Source organism: Anoplophora glabripennis, unplaced genomic scaffold (assembly GCF_000390285.2).
Source record: "Anoplophora glabripennis isolate ALB-LARVAE unplaced genomic scaffold, Agla_2.0 scaffold184, whole genome shotgun sequence".
Lineage (NCBI taxonomy): Eukaryota > Metazoa > Arthropoda > Insecta > Coleoptera > Cerambycidae > Anoplophora > Anoplophora glabripennis.
In genome coordinates this window covers 450,437-465,041 of record NW_019416285.1, presented here as the reverse complement: position 1 = coordinate 465,041, position 14,605 = coordinate 450,437, and the positions used below count along the sequence as shown (strand labels likewise).

The following is a 14,605-nucleotide window of genomic DNA, read 5'->3' as shown; positions in this document are numbered from 1 at the left end:
AATGGATATGCAGTACATCTGCCACGTTGAAAAATCTATCGGGCTGGCCTGAAGGACATTTGATGGCGGGTCCTCCTCCACAAAGGCTAGCCCGAGATCAGCACGTACAAAGATTTCTAGCTAAGACTAAAAAAGTGCATTGTACGTCCAGCAGGTTCGCCCAACCTTAGTCCTGTGGAAATTATATGCAATGGTTAGTTTGCTGCATAAAAATTTATGTAGATTATTTCTAGAGATACATTTTTAGAGGCACTAATACTAACTAATCCTAAAATAATTTAGATACAGTTATTCATACTTCATTAACAATTTTTATTAGCACGTCGGAAAAGTTTTACTCAGTCTCAAATTCATTAAAAGTATTCTACGGATATACGCCGGGATCGTCGGTATCTACGCATTCACCGCTTGGGAAACACAACTGGGAGAGTGCTTCTTTGTCGACTGGGTCGACTTCGAAATATCTCAAAAATAGCTCGTAAAATCTTTGGGTTGTCTCTTCGGGCACAGTCACTGCCTGCAACAAAAAAAAATGGGATAGTTTCTCCTTGTTTCAATTTAATAGTTTTTTTTTCTAATCTATATTTGTCTTTAAGCATATGCCATACCATTTAAAAATGTTTAAAAAGTACTAATGGGTATTGTAATAGTTCCATGTTTTATATATCGAAAAGTATTTTAATTTTTATATGTATATGCTGTTTTAGACATAATAATTATTCTACAAATATTACTTACTATACCCTTTGGGTGATTTAAAATATATCCTTTGTATAACTGGTGAACGAGAAATTGCTTCCTTTCTGAAATCAAGAAAAATTATCGTTTGAAACTCCAATTCTTTAGATAACTCATTGTTTTCATTGTGAATTTTATTCTTTGGAAATCTTTTACTCCTTAACAATCATATTATGTACTCAGCCAAGCTTTCAAAAATTTAATAAAACCGCTTAAAAAACAATACCTTTAATGTTTGCGGAGGTATTTGTATTTTATATCGCGTAAGGATGACGGATTTAGATGACGGATAGATAAGTCGACAAACGACGAGCTAACGTAAGAAAGGAAAAGGTTTTAAGATGTTTTCTAATCCATCAAAATTGTCAGATACCGATACATTCCAACAGTTCGATGAATTTGTTTTTCGTCAAATTGAAAGGTTTTAATATTTTCCTAAGAAAAAAATAACAAAACGGAATTCTTTTTTTATTTTTAATTAAATAAAAAATATAAAGATTTAACGTAAAAGTAACTCTTTAAACTGGCTTCTGCGCTGGTTTTGACAATTTAATTTATACAGGGCGTCCTAAAAAATAGAGTTCAAAGGCGAAATCAGTTGAGTTCGAGTCAACTTACTTTAGTCCTTACTTTTGATACTAATATGGTTCAAATAAATTAGGTACATATTATAAGGATGTAGAAAAAATCGACTTCAATCATTTAATTCCCTATACATCAGTGATCATTTAAGAAATTTATGTATTATCTATATATATCGCACAAGAAATTCTTCTTTTAACATTGCTAGATTGCATTAAAAAGAGAAAATTCAATTTGATGCTCCCCAAAAAAAACAGAAGTTTAAAATGTCAGGGCAGATAATTATTTTCTCTTGAATTCTACCAGCAAAATATTTCATGGCAATCGATAGAAACTAGAAACGCCCTTACGACTACCAAATTTAAATCAGTTACCTTAGATATTTAAAAGTAAGACCTTTTAACTTTTAACCTAAGCATTTTTGGGTTATGGTAAGTTGATCAAATTAAATTATTTAATTTTATTCAATTGTTTTTACCTCAGGAATCTATATACGATCACTATTTTATGGGATACTTTCTATAATCAAGTGGATCTCTTATTAAAACGAGTATCAACTGATTGCCGCTGAAAATTTATCATCCTAAATGGCTGTAGCTGCTGCTGTTGTTGTAAATAATATTAAAACCAGTGTTTGTTTAACTAAAAATAGCTCTGAATGGGAATGCGCTTTACTTTGATAACAAAAATGGTAGTATTTATTTCTTCCGAATATTTGAGATCCAAGTTTTTTGTAACATTGCAAATGCAAATTGTTTCTATTATTAAGAGAGTAAAGGGAGAATAAAGAATACTAAAATATCTCTTTTAGAAGATGACATGCCAGAGAAAAGCAATTTTTTAATATTTAATTATTGTTTGAAGACTTAATTTGTCCAAAATGTATTAATATCGACTTAAATTTGATTACCATGAACAGAAAATATGCAAAAAAACATTAAACACATTTTTAAAGGCCTTTTAAACTGTTATGAGCATAGTGCACAGTTTCAATCCCAGTATACCTCAATAAGAGAGAAATGATTCTCCTCTTCCACTTACCCGATTCCGGAACCATCTCCAAAACGGAGGTCAGGTACAATCGGTCCTCATCTATAACCGCGGGGGCCGCACTAGAACAAACGAAGAACGCCACCGCCAAGAGCAGAATTTTCAAATCCATATCTTTCGCAGGTCTACCGCGCCAGAGAAGCTTTAAGATTGATTTAGTATCGGCTTTAAGGTATTTATTATAAATATATATCTCGAGAATCTGCTAATCCCTCGCCTTCAGTAATACCTAAAATAAACTATGAAAACAAACAGCCGCCGTACTTGGCACCTTGTGTGATCGTGACCACGACAGAAATGCCGGTAGGCAGCTAAAAAATGTCTTTAAATGTCTCAAGGGATTATAATATAGAAAAAAAATCAATGAAATAGAATAAAAAACAAATATACAAACTAAACTATGGATTGCGTTATAAAAGGCAGAGTTGTCAAATAATAAAAAATAGAGCAAGTATTGATATGGGTTTTTAAATTTAAAATATTGTTTGGAAATTCTCATTGACCCAAACAACTTTTGTAGAGGCAATTTTCCTGATATTTCGCTATTTAGTTTTTTTAATTATTACTCTTGTTAGTTTAAAGATACACATCTGAGACTCTCAAAATTCTCAATTTTTCACATAAAAAGTTATTCTTAAATAAGTAGTGTACTGAATGTGACAAAACCAAAATTTTTGGGGAGGATTTAGAAAGGGGCTTGTTAAAAAAGTTTTAGTAAATAATTTTAGCCGCCCTCTATTGGCATTAAAATCATAATTAAAACAGAAAATAACTGGTAATTTCGAAAAATACCAAATTTCATATCTCCATTGAAAATGGTTGCAGAATTATAAAACAAAAACTGGTTTTAATCCCATAGGTCCCTTATAACCCATAGGATCTATGTTTTTCCGTTCATCCTGTATTTTTTTATTGTTACAGAAATTGAATAATAATCTACCTTCTTAATATAATCTATTGCTTTATGACGGTAAAAAAACATGTATCTGGTTATCTGAAATAGATTAAATAGTAATTATTCATTAAGCACGCTTTGCAGCTACTTACTACTCATATGGCACGGCGAGAAATAGCATTTGTTATATTTTTAACGGATATTTCTGAAAGTACAGTGAAAACTTTGTTTTATTTATGATTCTAGTGTTGTTATCAATGACAGTGTCATTATAAAATATTTGTAAGTTCTCTAAATCCAAGGAAATATTATCATCAAAATATTTAGTAGTCATTAGGTAAGAAGTCATACAATATATATATATTACTTCGATAAGTTAGTCTCCTCTTCAGAATACGTAATAACAAAATATTCAATCGAATATTCTAATAAAATAGTCCAGAAAAAACACTCCTTAAAATTTGATATAACATCTTGCAAGCATTATATTTAATACAGAAATATTTTACGGTATGTATAATTAGCTACAGGTTTATATACATTTATTTAGAACTTAATGAGTACGAAGACATCACATATCATATTAAATACAAATAAACGGTGGCCACTATGGATGAACTCCTGGGTCACCAATCTCGATGCATCCGCTAGGGAAACATATTATATCCGAGGGATAAGGGTAGTTGACATGTTCGACAGTATGGTTTTTAAGGTAGTACTCATATATAGCCCTCATCATCCCGCGACTGACCTCGTAATCAACCTAAAAAAAAAAAATAGATAATGATACACGGAGAGCAACATAGTATAATGTCGCGACTAAAAAATAATTGTGGAATTTCCGGAATTCCAAAACAAAAACTGTAAGTCTTCATAGACTAGTCGCAGACTGTTACGACATGTCGTAGACACATGTACTTTCACAAAGTTTGTACACTAAAAATGTTCTAAACAAGGCTATGCATCGAAAATCATAATTTTTCAAAATCAGTGTTACTATTATGTTACATATCGCTTAGTCTACGATGATAAAAGTAATTTTTAAATGTAATGGTATGTTACGTATCTAAAACAAATGCGTTCGTGAGGTATTTGGTCCGTATAGCAAAGTGACGTCTAAAAGCTACACTAAAACAAATTTTAACTAACTTTTGAAAAATTGCGCTATTGGTAACTGAGTAACAATTTAGATTCTGGAAAAATACCAAATAAGTCGTATCTGTGGTGAATAATTAAACATTCTGGAAAGTTAGCTAAGTATTACGTCTTATAAAATTCGATTTGTTTATTATAAATGAAATTATTATATATATTTAAACATTACTTACTATAGGTATTTCCAGGCCACTAGATTCTCTTTCGGTAAGTTCATACCCTCTGATGATTGAATACCTCAGAACGGCCATTCTTTCTGAAAAAGTAGATAGCAAAATAGATAGGTAAAAAATAATTTAAACATTTTTCTACTCTCAGATGTCTGTATTTACTCTATTATTCTTAATTTAAATCTTCTAAAAAATTCAAAGATATCAGAGTTTTTATATTTTAGGTGATCATTGAAGCTTTGATAATTTGATTTATCACATAGACTTCAGTGGCGTCCTTATTGTTTAAATAACAGTTTCCGACTTATAGACCAAAGTTTCATTTTTTAAATGAAAATCATTGTTTTTCAAGGTCTAGCTAAAAAGAAGGTATTCTGAGCTTTTCAAAAGATGTAGTGTATCAGTCTAGTACCAGAAAGTGAACAGTTTCAATTTTTGCCTGTCGGCTATTTTGAATTCCTTATATTAATTTAATGTACATTTAAGTAAAGTATGTTAGTATTAGTTTAGTAGTAGTAATTTTTATATTATTTTCGTGATTTCGTAACAAAGTTGGTTTAACTAGTAATAGCTTTTTCCGCTGAAGTACTGCCAGGATAAAACAAAGGATATGTTTTTATTGTTAATTATAATCCTAAATATTAGTTTTATTGTTGTGAGGTAAATTTACATATGAATTGTAACTGAGAAGAGTGATTTTTAGCGACATTTAAAGAGCACTACTAATTTTAGTAACATTTCATAATTAGGTTTCTCGAACTATTAAATTTTGTGGTACGAATAACAAATTTTTCGAAAGATAATATTTTAAATAAGACAACATGTGGACTAACACCATTAATAAATGCTATTATCACATTTAAAATAAAAATGTTGGCATTTTTAAATGCGAATAGTAAATTTGGACTAATTTATTGCAACCCTAGAAATATAAAAAATTGATACAACTCCTTGATAATTATTTTGGACAGTAATTGTTAAATGTAGAAGTTATGTCCATTTCAAAGTCAGTATATTTCTAGATTATTTCCTGACATTAAACATATAAATAAAATTCTGTAATTCAAATGACAAACAGTGAGAAATATATGCTGATATAAAATTATTTCGAAATTACTGATTCTAGAATTGAAAATTGCGTGTTAAATATAAAATTAAAATTGTAAGAAATGTGCAATTACTGATTGTCATTTGAATTGCAGAAAAATTAGTTGTTGACATTGATAGTTAAAATTTTAGATACAATAGCGATATATTCGATATAGTTTCCAACAACTCCAAATTTTATGTATTCAAATTGCCACATTAGTTCTGTTTATCTGGAACACCTGCCTACTAGATTTATGTCTGAACTCAATCGAAGTAATCAAAATTTAAGTGAATTTAATAATATTTTATCAATATCTGCAAACTACAAAATATTTACAGTTTTCAAAAACTGTTTTTATCTTTATTTTACGTTTTATCTGTTATTCTACATCCTCTTTTTTTTGTTTTTTCTCCTCTTATTTATTATTAATTATTATTATTTTCTTCTTGGGTGTTGTCGGTGATTTCCTTGTTGTCCTCCTCGTTGTTGTAGGCGTTGTTGGTCGTGAGGGCGGCGCCGATGGCGACGACGAAGAACCCGAAGCTGAACTTCATATTCTTCCACTGGCTTGCATAAAACGAATAAGAGACATCTGTTGGATTTATGTATTTATAAGTCTTGGTCGTAAAAGGATGATATCCTTAGATTACCGCCCGTTGTAAATATTCTGTCAACGCCTATTTTTTTAGATAATCACAACGTTGCAAAATAAATAAACAGTCAATTTATTGCCCTATAATACCGCGTTTTCTTAAATTCCGAAGGTGAATAATTTACAAGGGATTACTGGGTGTTGCTCTTCGAATTTATTGTCCCCTTCTGCTCCAAAATTCATTTCTTGTAGCCATTTTTTTGCGCTTTTTCATACCGACTGTAGTTGCGACGCTACAACGAAATTTCGGGGCTGTGTGCTTTTGTCTGGACAAGCGAATAAAAAGAGTACGACTCTGGCCCTCAAAGACAGAAAATGGAACGTAGCTTTTGAATTACTCAAGAACGATTGAAAATATACTAATTTGGTAGAGCCCAGTGAAAATTTTTGTACCTATTCACAGGATTCACGTTAAAAAAACTATGACAAAATGAGAAGAGTTATTATTTCATTTATCCTTGATTCGTTGCGTCAAATTGTTCCAAGTAAAGTCGTCGCAAGACAAAGGTGTATGAGCCAAAATCAAGGAACAAACATATCAAATTGTTTTTCTTCCACATATGAAGTTAGCTACCATGGAGGAATTGATCTGTATCAAATCTGAACTCGGTATTTTCAATGCTAATTTACCAAAAAGTGTTTCGCTTCCAACCAATGACGGTTAGGGCTAGACCAATTTCATATTGTCGAGATGCACCAATCAAATTTGAGTCTGTATATAGTTATTTAATGAAGATTTTATATTACATTATTAAATATATGAGCAAATTACCTTTGCGCATCTTAAATTTTGCGAACAAGATGTAGTTGGTCTAGTTGTAGTAGAATGTTAAGACTAATTATATTCATGTATTAGTCGCGACTGATAACTAAATCCCTTAGGCACTATCATGGATCGTCAGATTGAAAATTGCTTAGTTGGAATTAGATTAAGGATTGATTTATTTTTTAATCACGTCTGAAATATACGTTAAATCATTATTAATAAAAAAATACAATTAAACTATTACCAATCTGACGATTCATAACTAATGACTAGGGATATCGGAAATGTTAGGGTGGCCACGATGGGGTACAGGGTTGACTGTAGATCGTATTCACTTTTATGTAATTTTATTCACACACTCTTTACATTATAAGAATATATATTTGTAAGTATTTGCATAACAATATGAAACAAAAAGTGATAGTGCCTATTTTTCAATACTAAACACTTCACATGAACTTACCATAAAATATATAGGGGATGTTTCTTGTCAACCGGGTCACAGTGCTCTCCAAAAATAAAAGCAAGGAAAACATACGTCTAAGGTCTCAAAATGTTCGTATATTCCAGAGCTTTCGAATAAACGATGGCCATTTTTGAGAAAATGTCGAAATTCAAAATGGCAGTCACAAAATAACGACTATAATTAGAAATTAAAAAAAAGATAGTTCAGTAACTAGCTTAAAATCATCTATCCATGGAAAATACCCCAATCTAATAGTAGGCTTTACTATTTTGGGCATGCTGAATCCGAATTTCATATGCTTAAAGTCCAAAAGTGGTAGGAGTATTAATAACAGACATTTTTTAAAATTTTTTGGTTTTTAGAATATATCTCTCTGAACAAAAAGGATTTGTTGTCTAAAAGTAGCTTCTTTTATGTTTTTTTGACGTACTGACTTTGAGTTATTGGATTATGATGTCTAACAAAATTAAGGCAATGAAAACGACCTAATATTTCATCAAAATACTGCCTATAATTAATTAAAATAATAAGTATTTAGTACAAATGATGCCAATGCCTACAATCAATGTTATATGAAAATATTATCAAATATGAGTTTTAAAAACATCCTATTTTGTTAGTGTAATGAGTAGGCTTAGTGGCTTAGTGCGGCACAGAGTTTAACAGAACCGTAGTCAGATTACGAAATATTAATATGTTTACATAAAATATGTCGCAACACAGTACTATTACCAGAGAGCAAAGATTTGTCACTCTCATTGGCTGTCACTCTTTGACACTAAACCTAATTTCAGGCCAACATTTCTGTTTAGGCAGTCGAAATGCTTTCAACTGACAGTCGCGTCAGCACGATACAATTTTTGTCTAGACAGTATTGCAGTATTTATATATTTATAAACATATTTTGGGAAATTTAGATTATTGTAAGTGGAAAAACCCTCGAAAAAAATATTTACAAGTAATTTAGAGAAGCGAAAATTAAGTGGTAGAAATATAAGATATGCAACAGCAGTAAATATTTTGTTTTCAAATTTTTTAGTTTGGACACGAATAAGGATTGTGTGTGTGAAAATATACGCAATTTATAGCATTTTAACTAATCTATATTACCGATTCTTATCTAAACAACACAAAATGATTACTAGGCGTCGGAAACTTTGTGGCGAGAATCAAATAAATAAGGCGTTGTTGTGGCAGAAATAGACCGTCAAGCTCATGATACGCAATGCTAATGACTGCCATAAAAACACGTGCCATATACTCGACCAAGCAAAGCGTCAAATTCACAGGTATCAGGGTGCCCATAGATACATATTGAATAAATTGATCGATGCGAAGCTTCAGACCATAAAATGGGATGGTGGTTGATGCTTCGCCACCATCCTAGTGGAGTTGAATATGTAACTTACTTTAACATATTCTTTTGTTTTTCTATTTTGCATTATCTATAGAGTGTGTTTGTCAAATTTTTTAGTGAAAATTATATTAGCAGAAAGTAAGATTTTCTAGGCTCTTATTTTAAAAATATGTACGGTTCTAACATATTAATTATGTCCAATTAAAAATAAAAAACAAAAAATGGTGGAGGCGCCGCCCGATGTGACATAAAATCACAAATATTTCCTAAACTGTTAATTTTACCGAGTTGAACCAAGAGGGTATAATCGATGGCAAATTCTTCAGGGAACTTATTTTTGATTTTGAAATTTGCATCATGCTAAAGTTGTAAACAAAAATAACTTTTTAATTTTCAACTTTTAGGACCCGTAACTTGAAAGTGTTACAAAATGATATTATTCATTCCAGTTGAGATACAAAAGACACAACTGATGAATTAAGGGTTTTTCATATTGAAATTATAGAAATGTTTTTATACGGATTAAAAATTGACCTCAAATAGTGACCTTCAGATAATTATTGTGAAATTATATAATTATATTAGGTATTTATTATATCAATATCTTATGTAGGTTATTTCCTTGGATTTCATCTAGGCCACCGTTTTATTTGTTTTTTTCCTGATAGATAAACTAGGTACATTGATACACACTTTAATACACGCGTAGAGGAAACTGATAAAACTACCTTCCTTTTACTCAGAAATATCATAAATTATTACTTTTATGTTTGGGTGTCTCTTTGTTTATTACTCGAGTATCGAAAATACCTGTAAAAATATCTTGAGATAATCTTTTATTGGGTCATGCTGAATCAACACCGTTTTCCCCAGTTTTTCTTGATAAACTTTATTGGATGGGCTATATTAACAGATACACCGCAGACGATGTACGTATTTCAATTTGTTGTCGATGTTGTACCACCTAAAAGTGCGAAAATGTGGACGCTGATTGTCTTTTTTGTGCTGATATGTCCAAAATTCTGTCGAGGAGCACCAAATATATTGAACGCTGAACCTGGTAAGAAAACAATAACACAAACGGTATATGAACAACTTTAGGATAATAATATGTTACCCTTTCTCACACATGCATTATCCTCTAAGCTTATTGCTATTTTTACCACTACTGGTTAAAAAATTGGTTGTTGGTTATATCTCCAATGCAATATAAATTTGATAATTCGAATGTGATAGTGTTAACTAACGTATTTTTTTCAGATATTAATACAATAAAATACTATATAGAAAGGGGACAAGAGGTACTTGAAAGAACTGACGAACTCGATGAAAACAACTATTCTTTGGTAGGTTATAGCTTCTAAGATGGCGTCATTATAAAAAGTTAATTAAATCATAAATTATAATGAAAATATGAGGTAACCCACTGAACATTAAGTATCAATTAAATTAAACTACATTATGAACTGCAACTTATACTACTAACAATGTGTCTAATTTCCTTATTTTCAGAACCCCGAAGATCAAAAAGCTATAAAATTCTATTACTTTTACTACTACCTAGCAGATCAGCCTAGATCATATTACTATTCTCCAACTTCTAACGGTGGTGGCGATACCATCATTTGCTTTCCTAACAAGAAATGTATCGACCTTAGCGACATTGGAATATATCCTTAATAGCTAATTCGACGAATTTGAAATTGGTTTTAATCCTGACGGAACAAGCAGTTCGACAAACCTTTAGTCTTATGTGAAGAGTATAAGAATTTGTAGAATGTTGTAACTGTTTGATTAAGAAGCGGAACATCCTAATGTACTATTTGTGTAGTTTTTTGTAAATCATTACTGGCTTGATCTGCTATAAAACTAAAATATAGTGTGTCTCCCGTTTGTATCTCGAAGAAAAGAATTTTTTTTATTATGGAATCATTATAAGAATTCCTGTTTATGCTGAGATTCGTAAAAATGTCACTACCTACTTATTTTATGTACAGGGTGTTCAATTTTTTTAGGGAACCAACCCAATCTTCTGAAATGTCTGAAAGTGTCGCTTTTTATCTGTTGATATTGTTACCAATTCCAACAAAACTATAATAAGCAAGTCTATTTGGTAACTATAAAATAATTTATAGGATATACTAAAATAATCAAGCTTAATTTGTGTACAGATATTCATGATTACACTTGTTTCTTTTTGTCAACATATTTTGACATTTCATTTAATTCCTACAATTCTTGTTCAAACAATGTTTTTGTTTATTCTTCAAATGAATGGTTTTGGCAGAACTAATATATGTACCCCACAAAGACATGCACAGTCCATATATAGAATTAGCATGATTTATTTTAACAGTAAAACCAGAATTATTGTCAAGTTTTGTGATGTTATCGTCAGGTTATTGAGATATTAAAAAATTAGCTACATACTCGTTTTTAGTTTGAAGACCTTGTCTGTTCTAACTTGACAGATGCAGAGAGGGTATAATTTCTCTGTGACACAATCCTGGAAAAAATCGTCATTTTCATTGAATAGTATTCTGCAATTCTGTGTTATTTTGCCCTGCGTTATAGATGTCACTGCCAACTGCGGTCAAAACTGGTAAGTATAAAACTGCAACTAGATTTAATCATAGTGCTAATATGTAAATATCTAGATGTACGTCATCATTTTTGCATAAAACGAACACAACAAAAAAACGATAAAATACGTGTTACATGTTTTAAACAAATCATTTGTAAAAAAATTGGACACAACCCTACTCAAAACCAGGATTCGATAAACAGTTTAACTTACTTTTACTTAAGCAATGTCCCCTTAGAATATATGCATTTGCTCGTGAGACACCATCTATAGAAAATTTTTATAAACAGCTACTACATCCTGATTTTTTTTCGCAAAATTATCGATGATGCATTTATTGAAAAGCCACAAAAAGTACCTGCGTAATACACTGACAAATACGTTTTATCTTGCATACGTTTATCAACTAATCCCTGATCTCATGATAACATTCAATTATCGATGTAAGTATTTACTAAAAGGATTAGCCCGTCAATGGATATGCAGTACATCTGCCATTATAAAGGACGTATCAAGTGAATTACTTAACAAAATAGTGTTGTTTATTTATTAACACTTGAAATCAGTATAACAGGTAATATTGTACTCAAATGCACTTGTCACTTATTGGAGATCATAGGTCAACATTGTCAGTTTCTAATTTTGTACCCCAGTTAGAAAGCACAGCACACAGCACCTGTATCTGGACCCTTTAGCGACTTTACTTAGAATTAACGACAAAAACCGTAATCAATATCAAGGCTGGCCTGTAGGACATTTGATGGCGGGTCCTCCCCCACAAAGTCTAGCCCGAGATCATCACGTAAAAGTCAAAGATTTCTAGCTAAGACTAAGGAAGTGCATTGNACCGTCAAGAGCAAAATTTTCAAATCCATATCTTTCGCAGGTCTACCGCGCCAGAGAAGCTTTAAGATTGATTTAGTATCGGCTTTAAGGTATTTATTATAAATCTATATCTCGAGAATCTGCTAATCCCTCGCCTTAAGTAATACCTAAAATAAACTACGAAAACAAACAGTCGCCGTACTTCGCACCTTTTGTGATCGTGACCCCGACAGAAATGCCGGTCGGCAACAGAAAAATTTCATTAAATGGCTCAAGGGATTATGATATAAGAAAATTTAAAATGAAATAGAAAGAACAAATATACAAACAAAACTATAGATTGCGTTATAAAAGGTAGAGTTGTAACATAATAAAAAATAGAGCAAGTATTGATCTGGGTTTTTAAATTTAAAATAGTGTTTGGAGAGCCTTTATTGACCCAAACAACTTTTTTAGAGGTGATTTTCCCGATATATCGCAATTTTGGCATGATACCAATCTGAAAAGTTTGAAAGGAAAATTTCAAATGATCTTGAAAGTGAAAATAATAACCACGACTCCAAACGTAATCTCGCTCTTTTAGAATCCGGTGTTAGATATTTCATTACCATCAAACACCAGATTTACCCTTCAAATAACCTCAAAAACATGAATCAACCACATATTCGAACGTAAAATTTCTCTCTGTTTCAGAATCCTAAGGCAAAAATTGTATTATCACCAGAAAACAAAAAGTGACCTTCAAATAACCTTGAATTTCATATTATGGACACCGAATTCGGATTCAGCGACCCCATAAACGTATAGGTATGGTGGCCTTGTCTATTACACATTGAAATTTGTTCCCTTGGTGCTACTTATTTCCTGCAATATCAACAGTTAAGTCTCCTGTCTATGAGGTTGATTTTAGATTTAAGAAGAATTTAAGAAATTGTTTGAATTTAATNTGACAATTTAATTTATACAGGGCGTCCTAAAAAATAGAGTTCAAAGGCGAAATCAGTTGAATTCAAGTCAACTTACTTTAGTCCTTACTTTTGATACTAATATGGTTCAAATAAATTAGGTACATATTATAAGGATGTAGAAAAAATCGACTTCAATCATTTAATTCCCTATACATCAGTGATCATTTAAGAAATTTATGTATTATCTGTATATGTCGCACAAGAAATTCTTCTTTTAACATCGTTAGATTGCGATTAAAAAGAGAAAATTCAATTTGATGCTCCCAAAAAAAAAAACAGAAGCTTAAAATGTCAGGGCAGGTAATTATTTTCTTTTGAATTCTACCAGCAAAATATTTTATAGCAATCGATATAAACTAGAAACGCCCTTACAACTACCAAATTTAAATCAGTTACCTTAGATATTTAAAAGTAAGACCTTTTAACTTTTAACCTAAGCATTTTTGTGTTATGGTAGGTTGATTAAACTACATTATTTAATTTTAATCAAATGTTTTTACCTCATGAATCTGTATACGATCACTATTTTATGGGATACTTTGTATAATCAAGTGGATCTCTTATTAAAACGAGTATCAACTGATTGCCGCTGAAAATTTATCATCCTAAATGGCTGTAGCTGCTACTGTTGTTGTAAATAATATTCAAACCAGTGTTTGTTTAACTAAAAATAGCTCTGAATGGGAATGCGCTCTACTTTGATAACAAAAATGGTGGTATTTATTTCTTACGAACATTTGAGACCCAAGTTTTTTATAACATTGCAAATGCAAATTGTTTTTATTATTAAGAGAATAAAGGAAGAATAAAGAAGACTAAAATATCTGTAATTTAAGTAATTTAATTATTGTTTGAAGACTTAATTTATCCAAAGTTGACTTAAATTTTATACCATGAGCAGAAAAGATGCAAAAAACATTATTTTGTATTTTTAACGCCTTTTAAACTGTCGTGTGTATAGTGCACAGTTTTTAATCCCAAAATACAGCAATAAAAGCATTTCTCCTCTTCCACTTACCCGATTCCGGAACCATCTCCAAAACGGAGGTCAGGTACGATCGGTCCTCATCTGTCACCGTTGGGGCCGCACTAGAACAAACGAAGAACGCCACCGTCAAGAGCAGAATTTTCAAATCCATATCTTTCGCAGGTCTACCGCGCCAGAGAAGCTTTAAGATTGATTTAGTATCGGCTTTAAGGTATTTATTATAAATCTATATCTCGAGAATCTGCTAATCCCTCGCCTTCAGTAATACCTAAAATAAACTATGAAAACAAACAGCCGCCGTACTTGGCACCTTGTGTGA

The 14,605-nt window shown here is 31.3% G+C and overlaps 2 protein-coding genes and 1 long non-coding RNA gene across 4 annotated transcripts; 1 reads left to right on the top strand and 2 right to left on the bottom strand.

The window, feature by feature from the left end:
* Window positions 1–291: 291 nt before the first annotated feature.
* On the bottom strand, window positions 292–14,485 carry LOC108910120. 2 transcript variants are annotated; one of them, XM_018714632.2, is made up of 3 exons: window positions 14,317–14,485; window positions 739–803; window positions 292–517 (listed from the first exon to the last, which is right to left on the bottom strand). In XM_018714632.2, exons 1-3 carry the CDS (start codon window positions 14,435–14,437, stop codon window positions 365–367), a joined length of 339 nt encoding a protein of 112 aa, XP_018570148.1. In that variant the 5' UTR covers window positions 14,438–14,485; the 3' UTR covers window positions 292–364. The 2 variants fall into 2 exon arrangements, with proteins under 2 accessions (XP_018570148.1, XP_018570150.1); XM_018714634.2 differs by lacking the exon at window positions 14,317–14,485 and adding an exon at window positions 2,362–2,518.
* Window positions 3,326–11,348, top strand: LOC108910117. Its single transcript, XM_018714629.1, has 4 exons — window positions 3,326–3,602; window positions 9,835–9,981; window positions 10,182–10,267; window positions 10,434–11,348. The coding sequence occupies exons 2-4, from the start codon at window positions 9,849–9,851 to the stop codon at window positions 10,599–10,601; spliced, it is 387 nt and encodes a 128-aa protein (XP_018570145.1). The 5' UTR covers window positions 3,326–3,602; window positions 9,835–9,848; the 3' UTR covers window positions 10,602–11,348.
* On the bottom strand, window positions 7,569–11,862 carry LOC108910122. The gene is made up of 3 exons (XR_001964441.1): window positions 11,719–11,862; window positions 11,352–11,501; window positions 7,569–7,738 (listed from the first exon to the last, which is right to left on the bottom strand). It is a non-coding gene; the product is annotated as an uncharacterized LOC108910122 (long non-coding RNA).
* Window positions 14,486–14,605: the final 120 nt, after the last annotated feature.